This window comes from Struthio camelus, chromosome 1 (genome assembly GCF_040807025.1).
Source record: "Struthio camelus isolate bStrCam1 chromosome 1, bStrCam1.hap1, whole genome shotgun sequence".
NCBI classification, from domain to species: Eukaryota; Metazoa; Chordata; class Aves; order Struthioniformes; family Struthionidae; genus Struthio; species Struthio camelus.
The window spans coordinates 224,316,294-224,334,539 of NC_090942.1; the positions used below are offsets into that span (position 1 = coordinate 224,316,294).

General features: G+C 46.1%; 1 protein-coding gene across 31 annotated transcripts in view; it reads left to right on the forward strand.

Annotated features, from left to right (window-relative positions):
* STIM1 (stromal interaction molecule 1) overlaps positions 1–18,246 on the forward strand; it is a 113,728-nt gene that overhangs the window by 63,334 nt on the left and 32,148 nt on the right. For all 31 annotated transcript variants that reach the window (XM_068930930.1, XM_068930933.1, XM_068930915.1 and 28 more), the window contains one exon: positions 866–981. In XM_068930930.1, coding sequence (XP_068787031.1) covers positions 866–981 — 116 coding nt within the window. The remainder of the gene's footprint in view (positions 1–865; positions 982–18,246) is intronic.

Genomic DNA, 18,246 nt, shown 5'->3' on the forward strand with positions numbered 1-18,246 from the left:
AGCTACATGTTTAGAGCTAAAACCCTGAACTGGAACAAAACAATTCTAGGTTGCATCCTGGCTCTGCCTCAGTGAAGTCATTGAATTTCTCTGTCATTGTTCCTCATCCTTAACAAAGAGATAATCTCTATCTTATTGGTTGCATCTAAGTAGAGTTTAAGTTCCTTGTTTAAGGATTACTTGTTATGTATTTCTACAATACTGCGCACTGATACATGTTGATCTTAATTCAAGCTCCTTGAAGCTCTAGCAAACAAGAATCCTAAGCCTTGCATTCCTTGAGTAAAACTTGTTGTTTAGTTAGTCCACTTAATCTTATAACAGATTTTAAAGAAACTCAGTGCAGCTTTTTTGGGTCAAGGTTATTCTCACTGAAAAGGGGCCTATAAACTGACTGCAGAGAAGGGATTAAACTGGGAATAAAATAAGGTGTTTGGGGCAGTGTATGGTATGTCCAGTGTTTCTTCCATATAAGAAATATATCCTTATGGTCTGTGAAATAAGATGTCAAAGGCAAACAGTATAGATTTGATTAAAAAAAAAATGACAGCTGGTACAACACTGAAAAGACCAGTTTTGTTAGGGAGTCAGTAATTTAATTATTAAGGATCAGGATTAATTTAATAAAAATGGCCTTACTTTTTCTTCTTACTCTCCAATTAAAGCCAAAGACACTGCTTTTTAACTCTTTGGTAGAGAGAGAGTTGTTCTGTATCAAAGGCAACATATTTGTTGAGGAATTTCTTTTGCCTTGGTACTGTAATCAGGCAGCTTTCTGGTCTTCCACCTGTAGTTGTCAGGTTACTAATTTTTGGCTGGTGGTTATTCCAGCTTGATAGGGCCATGCATACTACTTCTTTTACAGGTTAGCAGTGAACAATGCTACCATGATGGGAACTGTTCTGAAAATGACAGACCGAAGCCACAGACAGAAGCTGCAGCTGAAAGCTCTGGACACTGTGCTCTTTGGACCTCCTCTCCGTAAGTAACGCTGCAAAATTGACTGGTTATTAAGGAAGAGGAAATGTGTCTGCTCAGTATCAAATAGCAAAGATATATATCTAGGTGAACCAAACTTTACCCGACTTAAGGTCACCTAGGTAAATTGTCACTGGTATAACTAGCATAAAACAAAAACAGGTTATCTCTACCTGAAAGGCATCCTGGCATGCAGTCCTGTGTTCCTGTCTCTGACGGGCCTCTCCCAGGAACGGGAATTCATTATTGTGCTGGGTTCTCTTGGTCTATAGATTAAACCTTTCTATTAATTGTAATGTCAGCCACATTGCAGAAGGCTGAGAGTTGCAGCAATCCCTTGAACCATCTGGGTAGAGTGCAGCTGCCCTGTATCCTTATCCAGAAACTGCGTTCAGGTTGAATTAGCCCTCTGTCAGGGACACAGGTTGCAGATTACCCTCATTTGAATGAGTGGAATAGCGGCGTAGATTAGATGAGAAGGCATTTTAGGATGAATAAGAATGAGGGCCCGAGTTCTTTTGATGCTGATTATAGGTGTCTGTTGACATGGTCTGGAAGCCCTGTGATCTGTATCTGGGTGCTGTTTAGGGTGTTCCTTTTGCATTCATTCTGTCTGGCTCATGTCTCCTGTCTTCTTATTAAACGTTCCTTCTGGTGTCTCTCCCACTTATTCATGTTTTTCTCATTAGCTTTTGATGCTTTTATGAGGTAAGCAGAAAGCTTGCTTGATGGGGGCCTTTTTTGCTAGACATCATGCAAACATCATGGATTTTGAGTGTGGGCTATATTGCTTGTACTTGTTTTGAGCCCATTTGAGTTGTCTTGTGTCCACTGTGCAAGAAATTTAGAGTGAACACAAGGGACTGCTTTCTCAGCACAGTGCAAGTATGGCAGTCTGAATGCAGCTTCGGGCTCAGGAACTCCTACATCTTCCATGATTGCCGACAACTGGAAGTATGCACCATTGAAAATATCATTTCATGCTTCCTCTGTTATTTATGTGCTTCCCATAAGCCTCTGCTACTGTCCACTGTTAGAATACCAGCTAGGAAGTACTTTTACTCTGCACAGTATGGATATTCTTACAGTCTTACAGAGAATTTTTTTATTTTGTTTGGGTTTTTTTTGTTTCTTTGTTTTTTGCTTTTATCCAGCCTTCCCCATCTGGCTGCCAGGGCTGCCTGACGTTTGACCAGTTGGAAGTGATGTGAAGCTTTCATTATTCTTTCAGTTATTACTTTTTTGTTTTTTTAAAGTTCAAATGTTAGTGCAGTCAATTCTTGTTTTCAGTCTGTGTCCAATTTCGTCAGAAGGGTGCAGTGATGCAAGTCCTGGTGAAGCTGGCTGCTCAGAGAATACCGACTGAAAGTGCTTTGAGGCTTGAAGAAGATGCAAGCCGACTTAATTAACAGTCTAAGTTATACAATCAGCCATTTTTGCTGTCCAGTCCTTAAAAACTATGTACTCCTTCTGAGACAGTTCTGCTTTTGTTATTTCTGTTTGGCCTGTGTTGTAAGGTGAAGGGCTTCTGGGGGTCAGCGGCATTGCACAGGAGCGGTTGAGGCACCGGGGTGAGTGCCCAGGATTGCTGCTGGGCTGGCGAAAGCTGGAGCCCGGTAATGCCTGTGCTGCCCCTTGCAAGTTCTAAAATGACACCGGTTCTTCCTGACAGACAGCCAGTGTTTGAGGAGGGATTTTGTAGGCAGTTCTTAGATGCTCTGTAAATGACAAACTAAATTACTTACCATGATTTGAGATTAATATTTACTCTTCTGTGAGATATTGGATTATATAGCTGTCATGGCCTTGTAATAGGAACTTGTGATCGTACAGATTAAAGAATGCAGTGAACTGTACTGATTGATTTGATTCAGATCAGTCCATGTTTGTTACGGATTTTGTGATCAGTGTATGTATCAGGGTATGTGAATACAGGATATGCACTTTAAATTTTTAGCTGAAATAGAACACTTTTTAGAACGTAATATTTGTTATTTCCTCAATAATTGAACATATTTGTCTCCAGTTTATATTGAAGTTATGGTGAGATCTTGTTTATCTAACACTAATTCTTTAAGGAATGGATTGCAAAAGGCAGAGTTTTCAACACTGCTAGCAGTTAGCAGTGTTTCAGGAAGTACTGGGTCACCTTTTAAGTTGCAGAAGCAGTGTTTGCTCAGTGGTGGATTTAGCAGTTTTGGATACGTTCCTGTTACGTTTCTTTTTAGCCGGCCAGCAAAGGTGGTTTCCTACTGTCTTTGCTGCTGAGAGCGTGAAGCTCCCAACAGAGGGGTATGGCTCACAGAGGCTCTCTTGAAGGTGCTTTTATACCTGCAGTGATGAGGGATGTAGAAGCACTGGAGGCATTAAAAAAAAAAAAAAAAAAAAAAAAGGTCTAGATTAGACCAATGTAGCTGCTTGCTTCAGACTTACAAAGCCAGAGCCATCTCATTGCGGGTGGGGATTAGAGCACAAGTAGCAAGGTGTTATTTCTCATTATATCACGTGAAGCTGGGTGAAACTTTCCTATCTTGAAGCTAGAAAGCTTGTTCTCTAATGTCTCTTACAATTTGTGGCAGAGGCTTCAGCAAGCATCATTTAATTGACTTGTAATTCCCAAGGAGACGGAAGAATTTCTGTCAGTCTCTGAATTCCCAAGGCTAGTGACTTCTCCTGGTCACCTCTCCAGAGGCCAATAAAGCGAGACCTCTATGTGGCCTCTGAGGTTTCAGGAGATGTTTTTGTAGTTCTGCTTCCCAGAACGGAAGTCTACCAGGCTTAATTCAGTTTAAACAGCTATGCACAACTTAACTTGGCAGTTTGCAAAGTCAGTCTCAGATATCTCTTAACTTCCTCTCCATAATTACTGTGAGCTGCTAGGAGGAGCAGAACCTGGGGGGAAGGAGAGCTTGTCCGGGCACCAGGAGGAGCACGGGAAGGGAGAGCTTGTCCGGGCACCGGGAGGAGCACGGGAAGGGAGAGCTTGTCCGGGCACGGGAAGGGAGAGCTTGTCCGGGCACCGGGAGGAGCACGGGAAGGGAGAGCTTGTCCGGGCACCGGGAGGAGCACGGGAAGGGAGAGCTTGTCCGGGCACCAGGAGGAGCACGGGAAGGGAGAGCTTGTCCGGGCACCGGGAGGAGCACGGGAAGGGAGAGCTTGTCCGGGCACGGGAAGGGAGAGCTTGTCCGGGCACCGGGAGGAGCGCGGGAAGGGAGAGCTTGTCCGGGCACGGGAAGGGAGAGCTTGTCCGGGCACCGGGAGGAGCACTGCACCAGTTGACTGCAGCTCCTAAGGCAGAAGAAATGGGAATACCGCCTGAGGCAAACATCACAACCTGAGATCCGTTAATACTGCTTTGGCACTGCGTGCTATTTCCTCCAGTACCAAACCATTAATGCAGATTGCAGCGTTTGCTCGGATCCTTTGGTAGCAGTGCGAGATTGATGCGTCTTTGCTGTTCTCCTAATCCTTCTAATTTTTACTGGGGGTTATTAGTTGTCATTGGTAGTATTATGCCTTTATTTATTGAATATCCGTGTTCAGATTAGCAGAAGCACGGGGCTGGTTGCCTAGACCTATAGGAGGGCACGTTTTCTGAACAGGATAGGGCGCTGGCTCGAATGTTTCTGAATGAACTGACCTTTTTTGCTTTTCATTAAGTGTTTATTCCCCCTGTCTGGGATGGATGAAGCCATGTTTCCTTTAGTACAACTTCCAGTATAGCACGTTTGTTTCCCTTTATAATAATTAAAGGTATATTTGACAAGCTGTTTGAGACCTGTTGGAACATTGTTTGTTTAAAGCAATAGAATTTCTTAACCAAATATCAGATTAATTTATCGCTGTGAGATTTACCATCCACTTTAAATATTTACAGTTAACTGAATTGTGTTTAGATTACCTGCACCTAGCTAGAGAAGCAGCTTTGTCCCATTAATAGACTCCATAAATGACTTCTTTGCTTACAGATCCGTTAGCTTTATCGTGTGGCTGCGCCAGTGCCTGTGGCAGAAGCCCCCGTTAACGGAGCTGGGGCTTCACGCGCGTTTCCAGGAACAGGACTGTAAAACTGAAACCCAAAGAGCGCGGTGCTGGCGAAGTCCGGCTGGAGCTAGGCTGCCCTGCTGTCGTTGAAAGGCAGCAGGTCTCTGAAAGATGAAAGGCCGAGCGGAAAGCAGCGCCCAGGTGCTCCAGGAAGGACTGGGGCTTGGTGAGGATGAAGAGAGACGTTAGAGGCGCCATCCAGGAAATTCAAAAAGCTGTTAGCTTGCTTTGGCCTTTTTAAGGAGAGAAGCGTTTTTGTGTTTCGTTTTCTGCTCTCTTACTTCAAGCAGCTGCTGACAGGCAGGCTGACGGGGCGGCTGAGGCTGTGCCCCAGCCGAGCCCTGAGGTTGTTCTTCCTTCCTTCGTTATAGCTGAAGATGTCCGCTCCTGAACGCGGGAGGCTGCGTCTCTCATCTGATTCAGTCGCATAGGGAAATTACAAAATCACTAATTCCTATATGTGTGTTGTCCCCCCCCCCCCCCCCCCCCCGGTATTTCACCTTTAAACTGAGCAGTGTAGAATTTATGGAGTAGGGAAATTTTCTTTTGTTTTAGCAATGCTTACATAAATTGCTATAAAATTGCTAATTTACTATTAATCCTAGGCGTTTTTTGTGAAACCTTTTGTTCAAAAATGGAGGCTTCGAGTTCAGCACTCTTGTGCTGAAGAAAGGTGAGGGTGCTGTGACGTTGTTGCTGCAGTTCCTTTTAGCCGGGCGCTCGGCGCTGCGGCCCTGGGTGAACCGGGTGACAGCCGGTGGTGCCCTTGGCAAGCTGTGCCCTCCCTTCCCTCTTCCCGCCCCCCAAAGAAAGTAGTGGAGAACACGGTTTTCCTCGGTGTCGGTGGCTTCCTCCGGCGCGTTTCGTTTCGTTTCGCCCCGCAGCGGCTGCTCGTGTCCGGCGCCGCGACACGAGCCGCAGGAGCGGCCGGAGGCCCCGCTCCCCGTGGGAACCGGCCGCGCCGTCCCCGCAGAGGAGGCAGGAGCGTTGCGTGAGTTCAGCCGCAGTACGTTGGAGGCCAACAGTCTGGCGGTTTAGCTGTAAAAAAATCTGCTGGACACTTGCTACAGTTGGCTGCAGCACATGGGATCCAGAGGTTAAAGAGCTAAAATAACGGAAAGTTCTGGTACAGTGAGTTAAAAGGAAGCAAGAAAACGGAGAGTGAAAATTGCTCTTATTGTGTTGCCATGGTGATACAACACAGCAAAGGGTCACCTCAATAACCCTCTCTCTGTAGGTGTGTTGTGGAATAAAAGCAAGCGCTGGCCGGCTGCCAGGGCAGAAGGGAGCTGATCGCCCTCCCGAGGAGCAGGGGACGGAGCCTGAGCATGAAAAATGCCCGTCTTCCTCTGTTTGACGTAGGTCTTTGGAAAACGGTTACGCCAGCTGGTCAGAAAGCAGAACGCTTCCCCGCTTCTCCCGACCGGCGCGGTGCTTTGGTGCGGGGGGCTGTCTGCAGCACGAAACAACCTTGAGTAATTGCTGCCGACTCGGCCGCTTTACAGTCGTTCTTGTGCGGGTGACCTGTGCTACAGAAAGTCACTTTATTCCAGGATACTTAGTGCCTTCCAAGGCGGAATAATTAGGAGAATGGTAAGTAATGCAAGAATAGGCCTCCTGGCATAAAATAACTTTTCTGGAATAGTTGTTAGGAAACTGGATTTCTGTCAGGTTTCGTAGCCCGGCAAACCCTTAGGTGGTCTGCCGAACCGTGGTGCCTTTTGCATACAGGTCGGTTCGTCGTGGTTACGTGGCCCTCGTGATAGCGTGCGGGTGTGTTGTATGCAATTTCGATCAAACCGAGTGCAAGTTTGGCATCTAGAGTATTTTATGGCGCTTACACCTGTAGTAGTTCATACGTACTGAATGTTAGAAAGATAATCTTATGATTCAGATGCGTAAGCCTGGGAGCTGGAAGACCGGGAACGTGCGCTGTGTGGGCCCTAGGCTCATGCTTTCGACTGTAGGCGTATTACTTTTCTGCAACTTCATTTCCTAATCTGTGTAGACACAGTAATTGGGATTTTGACTGAATCTTTTGAAGTTGGGTTGACACTTGGAAGGAAATAGAAATATTAATTGAGCCCAGGAAACATTGCATCAAATTTTAAATAGTTGTTTCGTGGCAGAGCTAATGTGTAAAATGACTGCTGCAGAGAGAACTTGCAGCATTGCATGCTCCTCTGCGGCCTGATACTCCTCTCGCTCTGCTCCTCGCTGGCACTTCTGCTTCCAGTAGTGGCTCCATTAAACTCTGAGAGAAGCCTCTAAGCTTTTTACTTGAATGTGATTTAAGCTGTTTTGAAACTGTAATAATTCATTTGCCAAATTCTAGACACTTCTATTAGTAATATCAGCAATTGGGGGGGGGGAATTGCACTGTGTTATGCACAATTAAATTATGTATATTCCTGAAAATGACTCAGTGCAATGCCTTTCAGAGGGAAAAAGAAGAAGGAAAAAAAAAAAGAAAAAAGAACACTTAATTGCTGTAGCGGCTAACGAATATGCTTTATGGCTGTTCCTTTGTGAATGGGTTAATAATTCTGAGAGCTACATTTGTGGGAAAAGTACGGGTAGTTTGTGGCAAATACTGATTTTTGTGAATTTTAGTACACAATGTGACAGCAGTACTTTTCTCTTGTCTTTCTCTTTCCCTTCTTCCTCTTCCTAAAGCCCATTTGGAAAGCGCAGGACCCTCCATCCTGCAGTCTGTCTGATCTGCAAGATTGCATGCTCAGTACTGCAGGCTGAATCTGAAATATCCTCAGAGCTTTCCCAGAGTGGGAAAGTATGCAGCCAATAGGTAAAACAATAAGTTTCAGATTATTTGAATTTTTATTTACCATTCTATGAATCACTTAGTTAAAGGTAGTGACCAAGATTTATTTTAGAGATGCTAGCCCTGGCAGACTAGATACTGCTGACAGGTGATGGGGAGAGGAAAATTCCACGTTTAAAGCAGCCAAATTACATGCATGATCTGGGGACCCTTCCTCTTTCCTTGGCTGTAGAGGAGACCTGCAGAGAAAAGCCGATTTCACTAAAGTTAAACTTCAATTACCTCAAGTTTAAAGCTACCTAAAGTTTACAGGTTTTTTTAGTTCACTTTGTTACCTATACTTTTCTTCCCAGGATTGGAGATTTTAATTCTTCTGGTGAATCTGCAGCTTCATAAAGTTATAGGAAGCAAAAAAAGCTAAATTTGCATCTAAGCTGAGTTGTCCTTATTATTTCCTTATTCGCTTGTCTTTAGAGAAAGTTGCAGAAAAGTAAGGAGGTTTGTTGTCAAGCGCTTGTGTAGTTTAGCTGAGGACTCTTGGTACTGGAAAGAGTAAGTAGGACATGCATCAGCTCTGGGTGGGTGTAGTATGCTTTTTGCTGGGCAACCCCTGATGCCCTAAGCCAAGGCAGGTTTATACTGCGTGACTAAGGCGGCGGTTGTGTTGGCGGATTAGTGGGCACGCAGGTAATGAGAATGGTGAAGGAAAGCTTTAGTAATTGCCTGGAGGGTGGAAAATAGATGTCCTGAACAAGTCAGCCTAGCAGTTTTCTCAAAACATTAAATAAAAGGGATTAGAAATTACATACGTGCAGAAACTTGACAGAATGTACTTCTGGAAGAGGATGTTGTGATTATCCATCCGGGATGGGAAGCAGGACCAGTATTAATCTTGTTTATTTCTTTACTGTTGAACTTTCAAGTGAATGTGTTCAAAGAATGATTAAATTCTTCTGTGGTGCAGCAGACGATGGATTATATTACCTTGTTAGTTGTTATAAAGGGAGAAGGCGCTTGGATGGTCTGCTAGCCTCTTGCAGAGAGTCAGCCCTCTGTCCCCGCTGGGGCCTCCCCTGTTGGATGCTAGAGACAGCACCCCACGTCCCGCGGCTGCAGAACCAGGTCAGGCGCGTGGGGTCTGGTCACAGCGACAGGCTGCTTGTCCCGCTTCGTTGCGTAGATCAGGTGCAGGGCTGCTTGACAGCTACCCCCAAACAGCCCCGATCATGTGGTTTGCTTTACCTTATATGCTTCTTTTTCCCCACTTCCCAAATAAACAGCCTGCCCCCGGTTTACTCTGTCCCTCTTGGCCCCAGTTTTGGTGATTTTACACACTTGCTCAGTAATTTTGGATTTGGTCAGTGACCCTGGTAAGCCAGCACCCCCCTTTCACATCTTTTGGCATTCTTCATCCTGGGGACTTGCATGTACTCCCCTTTCACTATCCGTAGTGGCCGGTAATTTCTCCCGTTGCTGTTGTATGAGTTTCGCCCCAGGTTGGGTGGCCGAGCTCTTTCCCCTTCTGCGGTCTGCAATGGCCAGCAGCTTCTCATGTTGTTACCCTGTTAATTTGACCTTAGGTGTGGGCTGGCCATCTGCAGGTACACCTCGGCACGTGCTGATGAATATGCGTTGAGGTACTCATAAAACAGTTAAGGTTGGAAGGACCCCCGGGGGGGGGGGGGTGCGTTATCCAACCTCCTCCTCAAAGCATGGTTATTTTCGCAGTTAGAGCAAGTTGATCAGGGCTTTATCCAGGTGCATTTGGAACATCTCCAAGGATGGCAGCTTATTTCGGTGCTTAGCCACCATCACTGTGATTGTTTTCTTCCTTGTCTGTCAGAATTTCCTTTGCTGCAGCTTGTGATCTTTGCCTCTCGTCCTTTTGCTGGGCACCCTTGGGAAGCCTGGTGCTGCCTTCTCTGCAGCCCCACGTCGGCGGTGGAAGTCTGCAGCCAGCGCCTTCGCTGCTCCGGGCCGCCGCTCTGCGCGCGTCTGTCCTGCAGCCCCTGGCCACCTTAGTGGCCTCTGCCGGGCTCGCTCCAGTTCGCTGCTCAGTCGCTGTACTGGGGCCCAAACCCGGACGCGGTATTCCTGGTGCAGTCCCGCTGGGCTGAGCTCCGGGGTTGTGCTCCGGTGGGCTCACCCACCCCCCGGCGGGTCTCCCCGCAGCGGCTGCCTGGCCTGCTGGCGTCTAGCCGCCCTGCTGCATGGCGTTATTGAACTCCAGGTGCAGGGCGTTTCTGTTGTGAGAAAACGCTGTTAACGTGCAGAAAAAAATGTTCTTTGGAAATGGCTGAAGCAGGCGTGGTCATCTGATGGCTGGAGGGGAGCGGGCCCTGAGGTAAGAAAGCTCGGAGTGTGACGCCTGGCGCTCATCGGACGTGTTTGGCTTGGTCACCTCTTCTGCCAGGCCAGTGTCGTGAGTCGAATACGGGTTTTAATATAGCTGTAAGGAAAGAATAAGAGGTGACATGTGATTACGCTGTTGAGGTGTAGACTTTGGATTCGGTGTGACCTGCAGGTGTTGCTGTCAGTGTCACGTAGTACAAAATCCTTATTCTCTTGGAGTTTTACCCGAGGCAACTTGCCTCCCTGAGAAAAGATCGGGCACAGATTACAGGACAGTGCCAAACTGTTTCATCTGATTTTGGAAAAAAAAATACCTCCTGGAAAAATTATTTTTTACCAGCGTCTCAAAGACATTGAATTGCTGGGAGAGCAGATTTGGAGCAAGAACCTTATTTTCCTTCCTTCTTATATTTATGTATCCTTGGAGATGGATACAGTGTTTCCGTCTCAATAGCGCAAGCAGCCATGAGCTCTGGGAAGAGGCTCCCTTCCTTTCCTCCTCGAGCTGAGACAACAGGTTTGCGCTAACGCTGTTAATCCTGTAGTCAGGTGTTGGTGGGCTGAGAGCAGCCAAGACGTACCGCTGCTTATTGATGAAACGCTTCGTGTCACAGATGGCGTCGGCTATGGTTCAGCAGCACGTTATGGTCAGCGTATAAAGCGCTGGAGGTCGATGGCTCGCTTCTGATAAACCTCTTCTGTTCTGTTTCCCACGTAAAAGTCACCCAGCTCTTCATAAGTCATATCAATATTGCTAAGCCATGATTTTCATCTAACCACTTTCTGCTGAAACTCTGTTCACCTTTTCCTGGCAAAAGGGGGGTGGTTATTCCTCCGTGTCAAGTACTCCAGGTTAAGCCGGGCGGGTGAGGAGAAAAGGAAAGCAGCAGGGTCTGAAACACGCCCTTTTGTCCGAGGTGAGTGTCTTCCGTCCTGGTGACGGACGTCCCCGGGCTTCGCGTGGGAGCAGCCGAGCCCCTGCCCGCGCAGCAAGGAGCGGGAGCTGCCCCGAGCCCGCCGCCGGCAGTTCACTTCTTTCTTGTGCCAGCGGCAGCCAGCCCAGCCTTCGCATTGTGTGGCGTTCGTCATCGATGCAGCCTGGAACGCTAGTCAGGAGGAACAAAAGGGGTGAAGCAACATCAGGCTCCGGAGAGAGGAACGAACCCAAGCAGCGTCAGTGCTACGGTTTAATAAGTTACCGTTTTTGGGCTAGCCCCGTCCCCCCCCCCAGCTCGCCGCAGGAGCAGGCCCGGGCGGGAAGCGCAGGCCGGTCCCTTTCCACCCTCAGTCCACAGCCCGAGAGAAGACACGCAAGCCGAGGAAAGATAGTTGGAGGTTTTGATAAGAGGAAGTACTGAATGTATTTCAGCGGGAGGTTTCAGTCAGAAATATGTGAGAAACAGTGAAGTCAGATGTCATTAGGCTGCAAGGCTCCAGGAGCCCCCTGGCTTTCGCGGAAGTCTCCAGTGTAGCGTCTCTCCTCATAGCTGCTCTCTGTTTTAAAAGTCGAGGAGTAAGAAGATATGCTGCATCATCCAAGATTTAAGTGAACAGCATGTTAATTGAAATCTGTTCATCAGATATAATGGAGGAAAATCTATATCCTGATTCAGCAGTCTTCATGCTTTCTTGGTGAACTCTCAGGACGTTTCTGATTGCTGCTCCGTCTTTGCCCATTAAGAGCACTACTGCCTTCCCTGCCTGTGGCAGGAGGGGCAGTAACAGCAAGTTACGTGCCACTTTTTGGGTACAGCGCAGCCTTTTGTCTTGCTCCTAAACTGGGACTGTAAAAAGGAGTTAACCTCACTGAAGATTTGATTTTTGTGTCATGTTTATGGGTTTTTTTCCTTTGTTCTCCAGACAACCTATCTTCTCTAGAAGTCTTTGATTTTTACATACAGAATGTCCATTATGTAGCATCAGTATATTTCTGCAAACCTAGGATACTTTACAGCTGTTTCTTGTGCTGCCTTATGTATGTTCCTCATTTCTAGCTTTTTATCAACTAGAATGATTCCTACCAGCCACAGACATCAACGACCCATTTGTGTAGCTCCAGAAATCATTTTCCAGCTGGTGAGGATGACCCCGTCAGACTAGTGCACTTCCAGTCTAATTGGACTTGCAGAAGAATGAGAGCTGCAAAGAAACCCAAGGTAGACTTTGACTACCGGGAGGAAAAAGTCAGAGCACAGACTGCAACACTGCAACCAGAGTCAAACTGGCACTTTGGCACAGTAAAAAATCACTAAAAGTAGTAGATGCCATTGGTAATTAAGTCTATTTCACAGAATCACAGAATCACAGAATCGTTTAGGTTGGAAGGGACCTCTGGAGATCATCTAGTCCAACCTCCCTGCTCAAGCAGGGTCACCTAGAGCATATTGCCCAGGATCACATCCAGACGGGTTTTGAATATCTCCAGCGAAGGAGACTCCACCACCCCTCTGGGCAACCTGTTCCAATGCTCTGTCACCCTCACAGTGAAGAAGTTTTTTCTCAGGTTCAGATGGAACTTCCTGTGGTTCAGTTTGTGCCCATTGCCTCTTGTCCTGTTGCTGGGCACCACGGAGAAGAGGCTGGCCTCATCCTCTTGACACTCCCCCTTCACATACTTGTACACGTTGATGAGATCCCCTCTCAATCTTCTCTTCTCCAGGCTGAACAGGCCCAGCTCTTGCAGTCTTTCTTCATAGGAGAGATGCTCCAGCCCTCTAATCATCTTGGTAGCCCTCCGCTGGACTCTCTCCAGGAGTGCCATGTCTCTCTTGTACTGGGGAGCCCAGAACTGGACACAGTACTCCAGGTGAGGCCTCACCAGGGCTGAATAGAGGGGCAGGATCACCTCCCTCGACCTGCTGGCAACACTCTGCCTAATGCACCCTAGGATCCCATTGGCCTTCTTGGCCACAAGGGCACACTGCTGGCTCATGTTTAACTTGTTGTCCACCAGCACTCCCAGGTCCTTCTCGGCAGAGCTGCTCTCCAGCAGGTCAACCCCCAGCCTGTACTGGTGCATGGGATTATTCCTGCCTAGGTGCAGGACCTTGCACTTGCCTTTGTTGAACTTCAGGAGGTTCCTCTCCGCCCAGCTCTCCAGCCTGTCCAGGTCCCTCTGAATGGCAGCACAGTCTTCTGGTGTGTTAGCCTCTCCCCCCAGTTTAGTATCATCAGCAAACTTGCTGAGGGTGCACTCTGTCCCTTCCTCCAGGTCATTGATGAATATATTGAACAAGACTGGGCCCAGGACTGACCCCTGGGGGACACCACTAGCCACAGGCCTCCAACTTGACTCTGCGCCATTCACCACAACCCTCTGAGCTCGGCCATCCAGCCAGTTCTCAAGCCACCTCACCGTCCACTCATCTAGCCCACACTTCCTGAGCTTACCTAGGAGGATGTGATGGGAGACAGTGTCAAAAGCCTTGCTGAAGTCCAGAAAGACAACATCCACTGCTCTGCCCTCATCTACCCAGCCAGTCATTCTGTCATAGAAGGCTATCAGATTGGTCAAGCATGATTTCCCTTTGGTGAATCCATGCTGACTACTCCTGATCACCTTCTTGTCCTCCAGATGCTTAGTGATGACCTCCAGGATGAGCTGTTCCATCACCTTTCCCGGGATGGAGGTGAGGCTGACAGGCCTGTAGTTTCCTGGCTCCTCCTTCTTGCCCTTTTTGAAGACTGGGGTGACATTGGCTTTCTTCCAGTCCTCAGGCACCTCTCCTGATCTCCAGGACCTTTCAAAGATGATGGAGAGTGGCCTAGCGATAACATCCGCCAGCTCCCTCAGCACTCGTGGGTGCATCCCATCGGGGCCCATGGATTTGTGGATGTCAAATCCATTTGACATCCAATTCTGTGATTCTGTGATTCTGTGATTCTGTGATTCTGATTCTGTGATCCAAATATGGATGTCAAATCCATATTTAACGCATCCTTTATGATGCGGTTGCAGGAGTTAGAGCATCTGCTCCTGGTGGGAAAATCTGCTTAAATAGCTTCATCTTTTTTCCAGTTATGGCAAATGTCAGCAGTTCTCTGCTTAAAAAAACAAAGCCAAACAAAATTGCAAACTGAAGTTCTAATACAAGGCCTTTTCCCAATAGCAGGTTGAATGCCCTTATTGTTGTTACACAGCTAGTTTTCTCTCTCTGCCTAATGACTCTAGCTGTCTGTCGTCATTTTGGCCTTTTACTTGTATTTCAGACTGCATGGACAGAAGCTAATCTGGAACTTTGTTTTCTAAGTCTTCACTGTGTTTTCTGCTGTCATTCTTTAGAGATGAAGTTCTCTTTTCTTGGCTTCAAGCCTTTGTGAGCCTTCACTGAGTTGGAGTATCTTGCAGGTTTCCCAGATGATGCTGCCATTCATTGCTGCTCTGCCTACTCCTCATTGATATGTGATTTATTTTGCTGTATTTTGCAGGCTTGTGTATGCCTTCTCAGTTTATATGTGCCCACGTACTATGTGACGATACCTTATTTAGATTGAGCTGCACATCCCTTTATACCGTGCTTCACCTGAGGCCTTCAACTATGAGTGCTTAATTTTGGCCTAACTCTTTTTTATGTGTGCATGCATTTGTGTTTTTCTTAATTGCCTCAGAATTTTCTGTCTTTGGCTTGTAACCAAATTGCTGATAGCCTGTCGTCTTTGTTTGGCAGAAATATTCTTATAGTCTTCTCTATTACTCTTTCTTTGCTAGAGAATCCCTCGTACATTAGTCCTTGGGAGAGAAATGAGAACGTAAAAACATACCTCTTTCCAGGCAACCCTCTCCAAACGCTGAATTGCATCAAATACATTTCTCCTTTTCTCCTGATTACAGCTAGTCATCATCCTCCTTTTCCACTTTTTAATCAGCAATTTGTTATGTTTTGTGTACCTGAAATAGTGGGTTTTTTTTTTTCCCCTCCCTTTTCTTTTCCTCTTTCATCATCTGTAGTTTCTGGAACTTGTGTCTTGAACCAAAACAGAGATTCATTGCGAGTCATTTAGGAGTGAGTTAAAGCAAATGTCTTGGGTGTATGTACTTGATTTCACTAGGGCATAAAGAGATTTTAAAATGCAATAAAATTTTTCCTGCCTCAGCTGCGAAAGTCCTCACCCCTCTAAATGACGCAAGTAGAATTTTTCTGTCTTTTTCTTAAATGTTTGATGAAGAGACCTAGCACCAATTATTTCTCAGCAGACCACAACATGTCTTTAGACATTCTTGTGAGAGAAAATCTGTATTTCTCTCTCACATTTACCTGGTTCTTGAGTTCCCTGAGGAAAAGAGAATGGATTCTCAAAAAAATTCCCTCCAAAAATGTATGAAGAACTCAAGTGCTGATTAGTGGAGTAAGATACATACGTGGGTTAGAAAGGAACGTGTTAATGGGTTGCTGGGGAACAGAGTGGTTGTATCTGTTAATCCTTTCCATTTAAAAGATCCATTGTATCTTGTATGTAGTTCTTCCACTTTTTACACCCAGTAAATACTTCAAATGTGGTCTTTTAGAGCCTCAACTGTCACTGTAATACGATACAACCAAATTTCAAATGAAAAGATTTATGACCAAATGAAAAAAGCCGGTTGGAATAATCTCTGTTGCATTGTGCGAAGTTGATGCTTAGACCTAAGCGTTACAAAAAGCATATATCTTAATGTACTGGCAGAACCCTTAAATACTCTATCTGTCATTTCGAGAGAAGAGGCATTGTTTACTTTTCAAAAGTCGTATATTTGTTAATTATATTTTAATGTAGCAAAGATGAACTTGAGGCCCTGGGGGGGTTCTTCAGTCTACACTGAAATGCTGGGGAAGGTGGTGACGTCACTTCAAATGAAGTCCAAGTTTCTTATTGTTAGAGAGCAGTTTCAAATTTAGTACAATCAGCAACTTTTAGAAGTCTCTAAAACTTCAAGATGGAAAGGCTTTTTGGAGAAGCAGCATGCAGTGAGAGGCCCACAGCCGCCATCTTGCTGCTCCTCTGTTCAGGAGAAGGTGGGCGATGTATAAATCTAGGGCACGTTGTCACTGAAACCAAAACGCTGAAGGATTTGCCTAAGATGGAGTTGGCTTCACAAGAACATAAAGGAAATTGTCTGGCAAGTACAGCATTGTAGTGGTTCTCATAAATGTTCATAGGTCCACTGACAGCGTCCAAAAATGAAAGGTGTTAAAAATGTACAGCTTAGATGGGATTTTATGCATAATCCACTTACGTAATCTCATCTGAGATCTTTACTTAAACGCTTTACTTAAACGGACCAAAACAGAAATGCAAATTAAAATCTTTCAACTTGGAATTTACTCCACTTTGCAATGGCCACCTCAAATACTCTGCTAATTCTGCCTCCATAATCCGACTGCAGTGGGAGCTGAAGCCCGTACGTTCTGCACAGAGACGGTGTTGCCATCTTACAATACTTAAAACGCATGCACATAAATCAAAGAGTAGATAAAAGAGCTGGAAACAGAACACAGAAGTGCTGGCTCCTGCCATCACTGTTAGACAATAGCTTCTGCAGTGGGAAAGTTTGCTTCACCTCTGGGTGGTAACAGATGACAGATGCCTGGGCGTGTGTTTGCGGGGCAGGGGGAGAAAGGAAGAGATCCAGTCCCCGAATAAGGTTGGCCTCGGACAGCTTCGTTCACTTCTGTACTTCAGTTTACTCAGCTGTAAAATGCATGTAATCTTTGTTTGCCTTCATGGGGTGACAGCATTTAATTTGTCTTGACTATATTTTAAAAGTCCTAGATGAAAAAGGATGTACAAGATAAAATTCTTTTGTCAACTGCAAAGTATCTGATTATTCACCTTCCCACATCTCTTACCCCAAATCGTTCTGGAAAATGACACTGTACAATTACAGTCCGTTTTCAACTCTCAACAGCAATGTGACTTTGTAGTGTCAAATTATTCCTACCTGCGGTGCAAGAAAGAAACTATGCTCATTTGGTAAAGCTGGCTGTTCCAAAACAGTAGTTAATTACAGTAAATCATGCTTATACCTGCTGGGCTACAGCGAGCCAGTTTGCCCTACAGCAGAACGGGTGTAACTGCAAGAACGTCACGGTGAGCGCACGCGCGAGCAACGCGTCTTGTCTGTGAAAGTCCGTGCTGCTCTGGGTGTAGCCCGTTGTGTGGATGCTGCGTTGAGGTTTCTGTCACCAGGTGCGGGAGGGAGGAGGGAACGTTGCCCAAATTCCCAGAAAAATACCCTTCCTGACTCCTTTTAGAAACACCGTGAGACTGCAGTACTAAACTAACTTGATTGATAATTCCTCTAAGAAAGATTCTTTCCTTAGCTGTAGCCTGCTTGTAAGCCCTCTGGCTCCTAGTTGCAGTAATTTCTGATTCTAGAAATCATCTGGCTGCTCCAGGTCCCTTCACACTGTTCTGCGTTCTCATCGCCTCTTGGCCGGGGCAGGAAGGCTACGTACATTCCTTTGATTTTAAAAAAAATTCCTGCTGGTTTAGGTGAGGCAAAGAACTTTTTTGGTTGCCTGTAGTGTTTGTGGGTTTTTTGCTTGTTTGTTTGTTTTGTTTTGTTTGGGTTCTTCTTCAGCTGCCAGCCTAAGTTGTTCCGTGGGTCTTATTCATCCGAGCGTTGTCTCCTGGAGCGGACTGGAGCGGGGCGGTTGGCGGGGCTGCGGGAGCTGGCGTGGTGTTTGCTCTCGTGTGAACGCTGATTCACCTACTCGTGCTTCTGTCCCTGCGTTCGTATGAAGCCTGATGTAAAGGCCTCTTTGATTTAAGTGAGCTTTAGAGTGACTTAAGTGACATTTGACTTAAGTGAGCTTTTTCCCTATGCTGAGAAGCTGTGTTGAATTACGGGTGTTTTAAATCTTGGGTGTAGTGGTTAAGTAGGCCCTGCGTTGCTGGTAATTGCATGCCTTCCAACAGACGCCTGTAAAACTTGATATGAGGTAGCATGCCTAGGGTGAAAAACATTAGTACTAGTTACAAAAAAAGAAACAGTGATTTGAGAAGTGCAAGTAACATGCAGGATTCCTCTCAGGCAGGTGTGATCGTGGTGTAGCTCCGAACGCGTACGAGTAGCACTTACGGCAGAGTGCGTTCCCAAGGGTGAATCA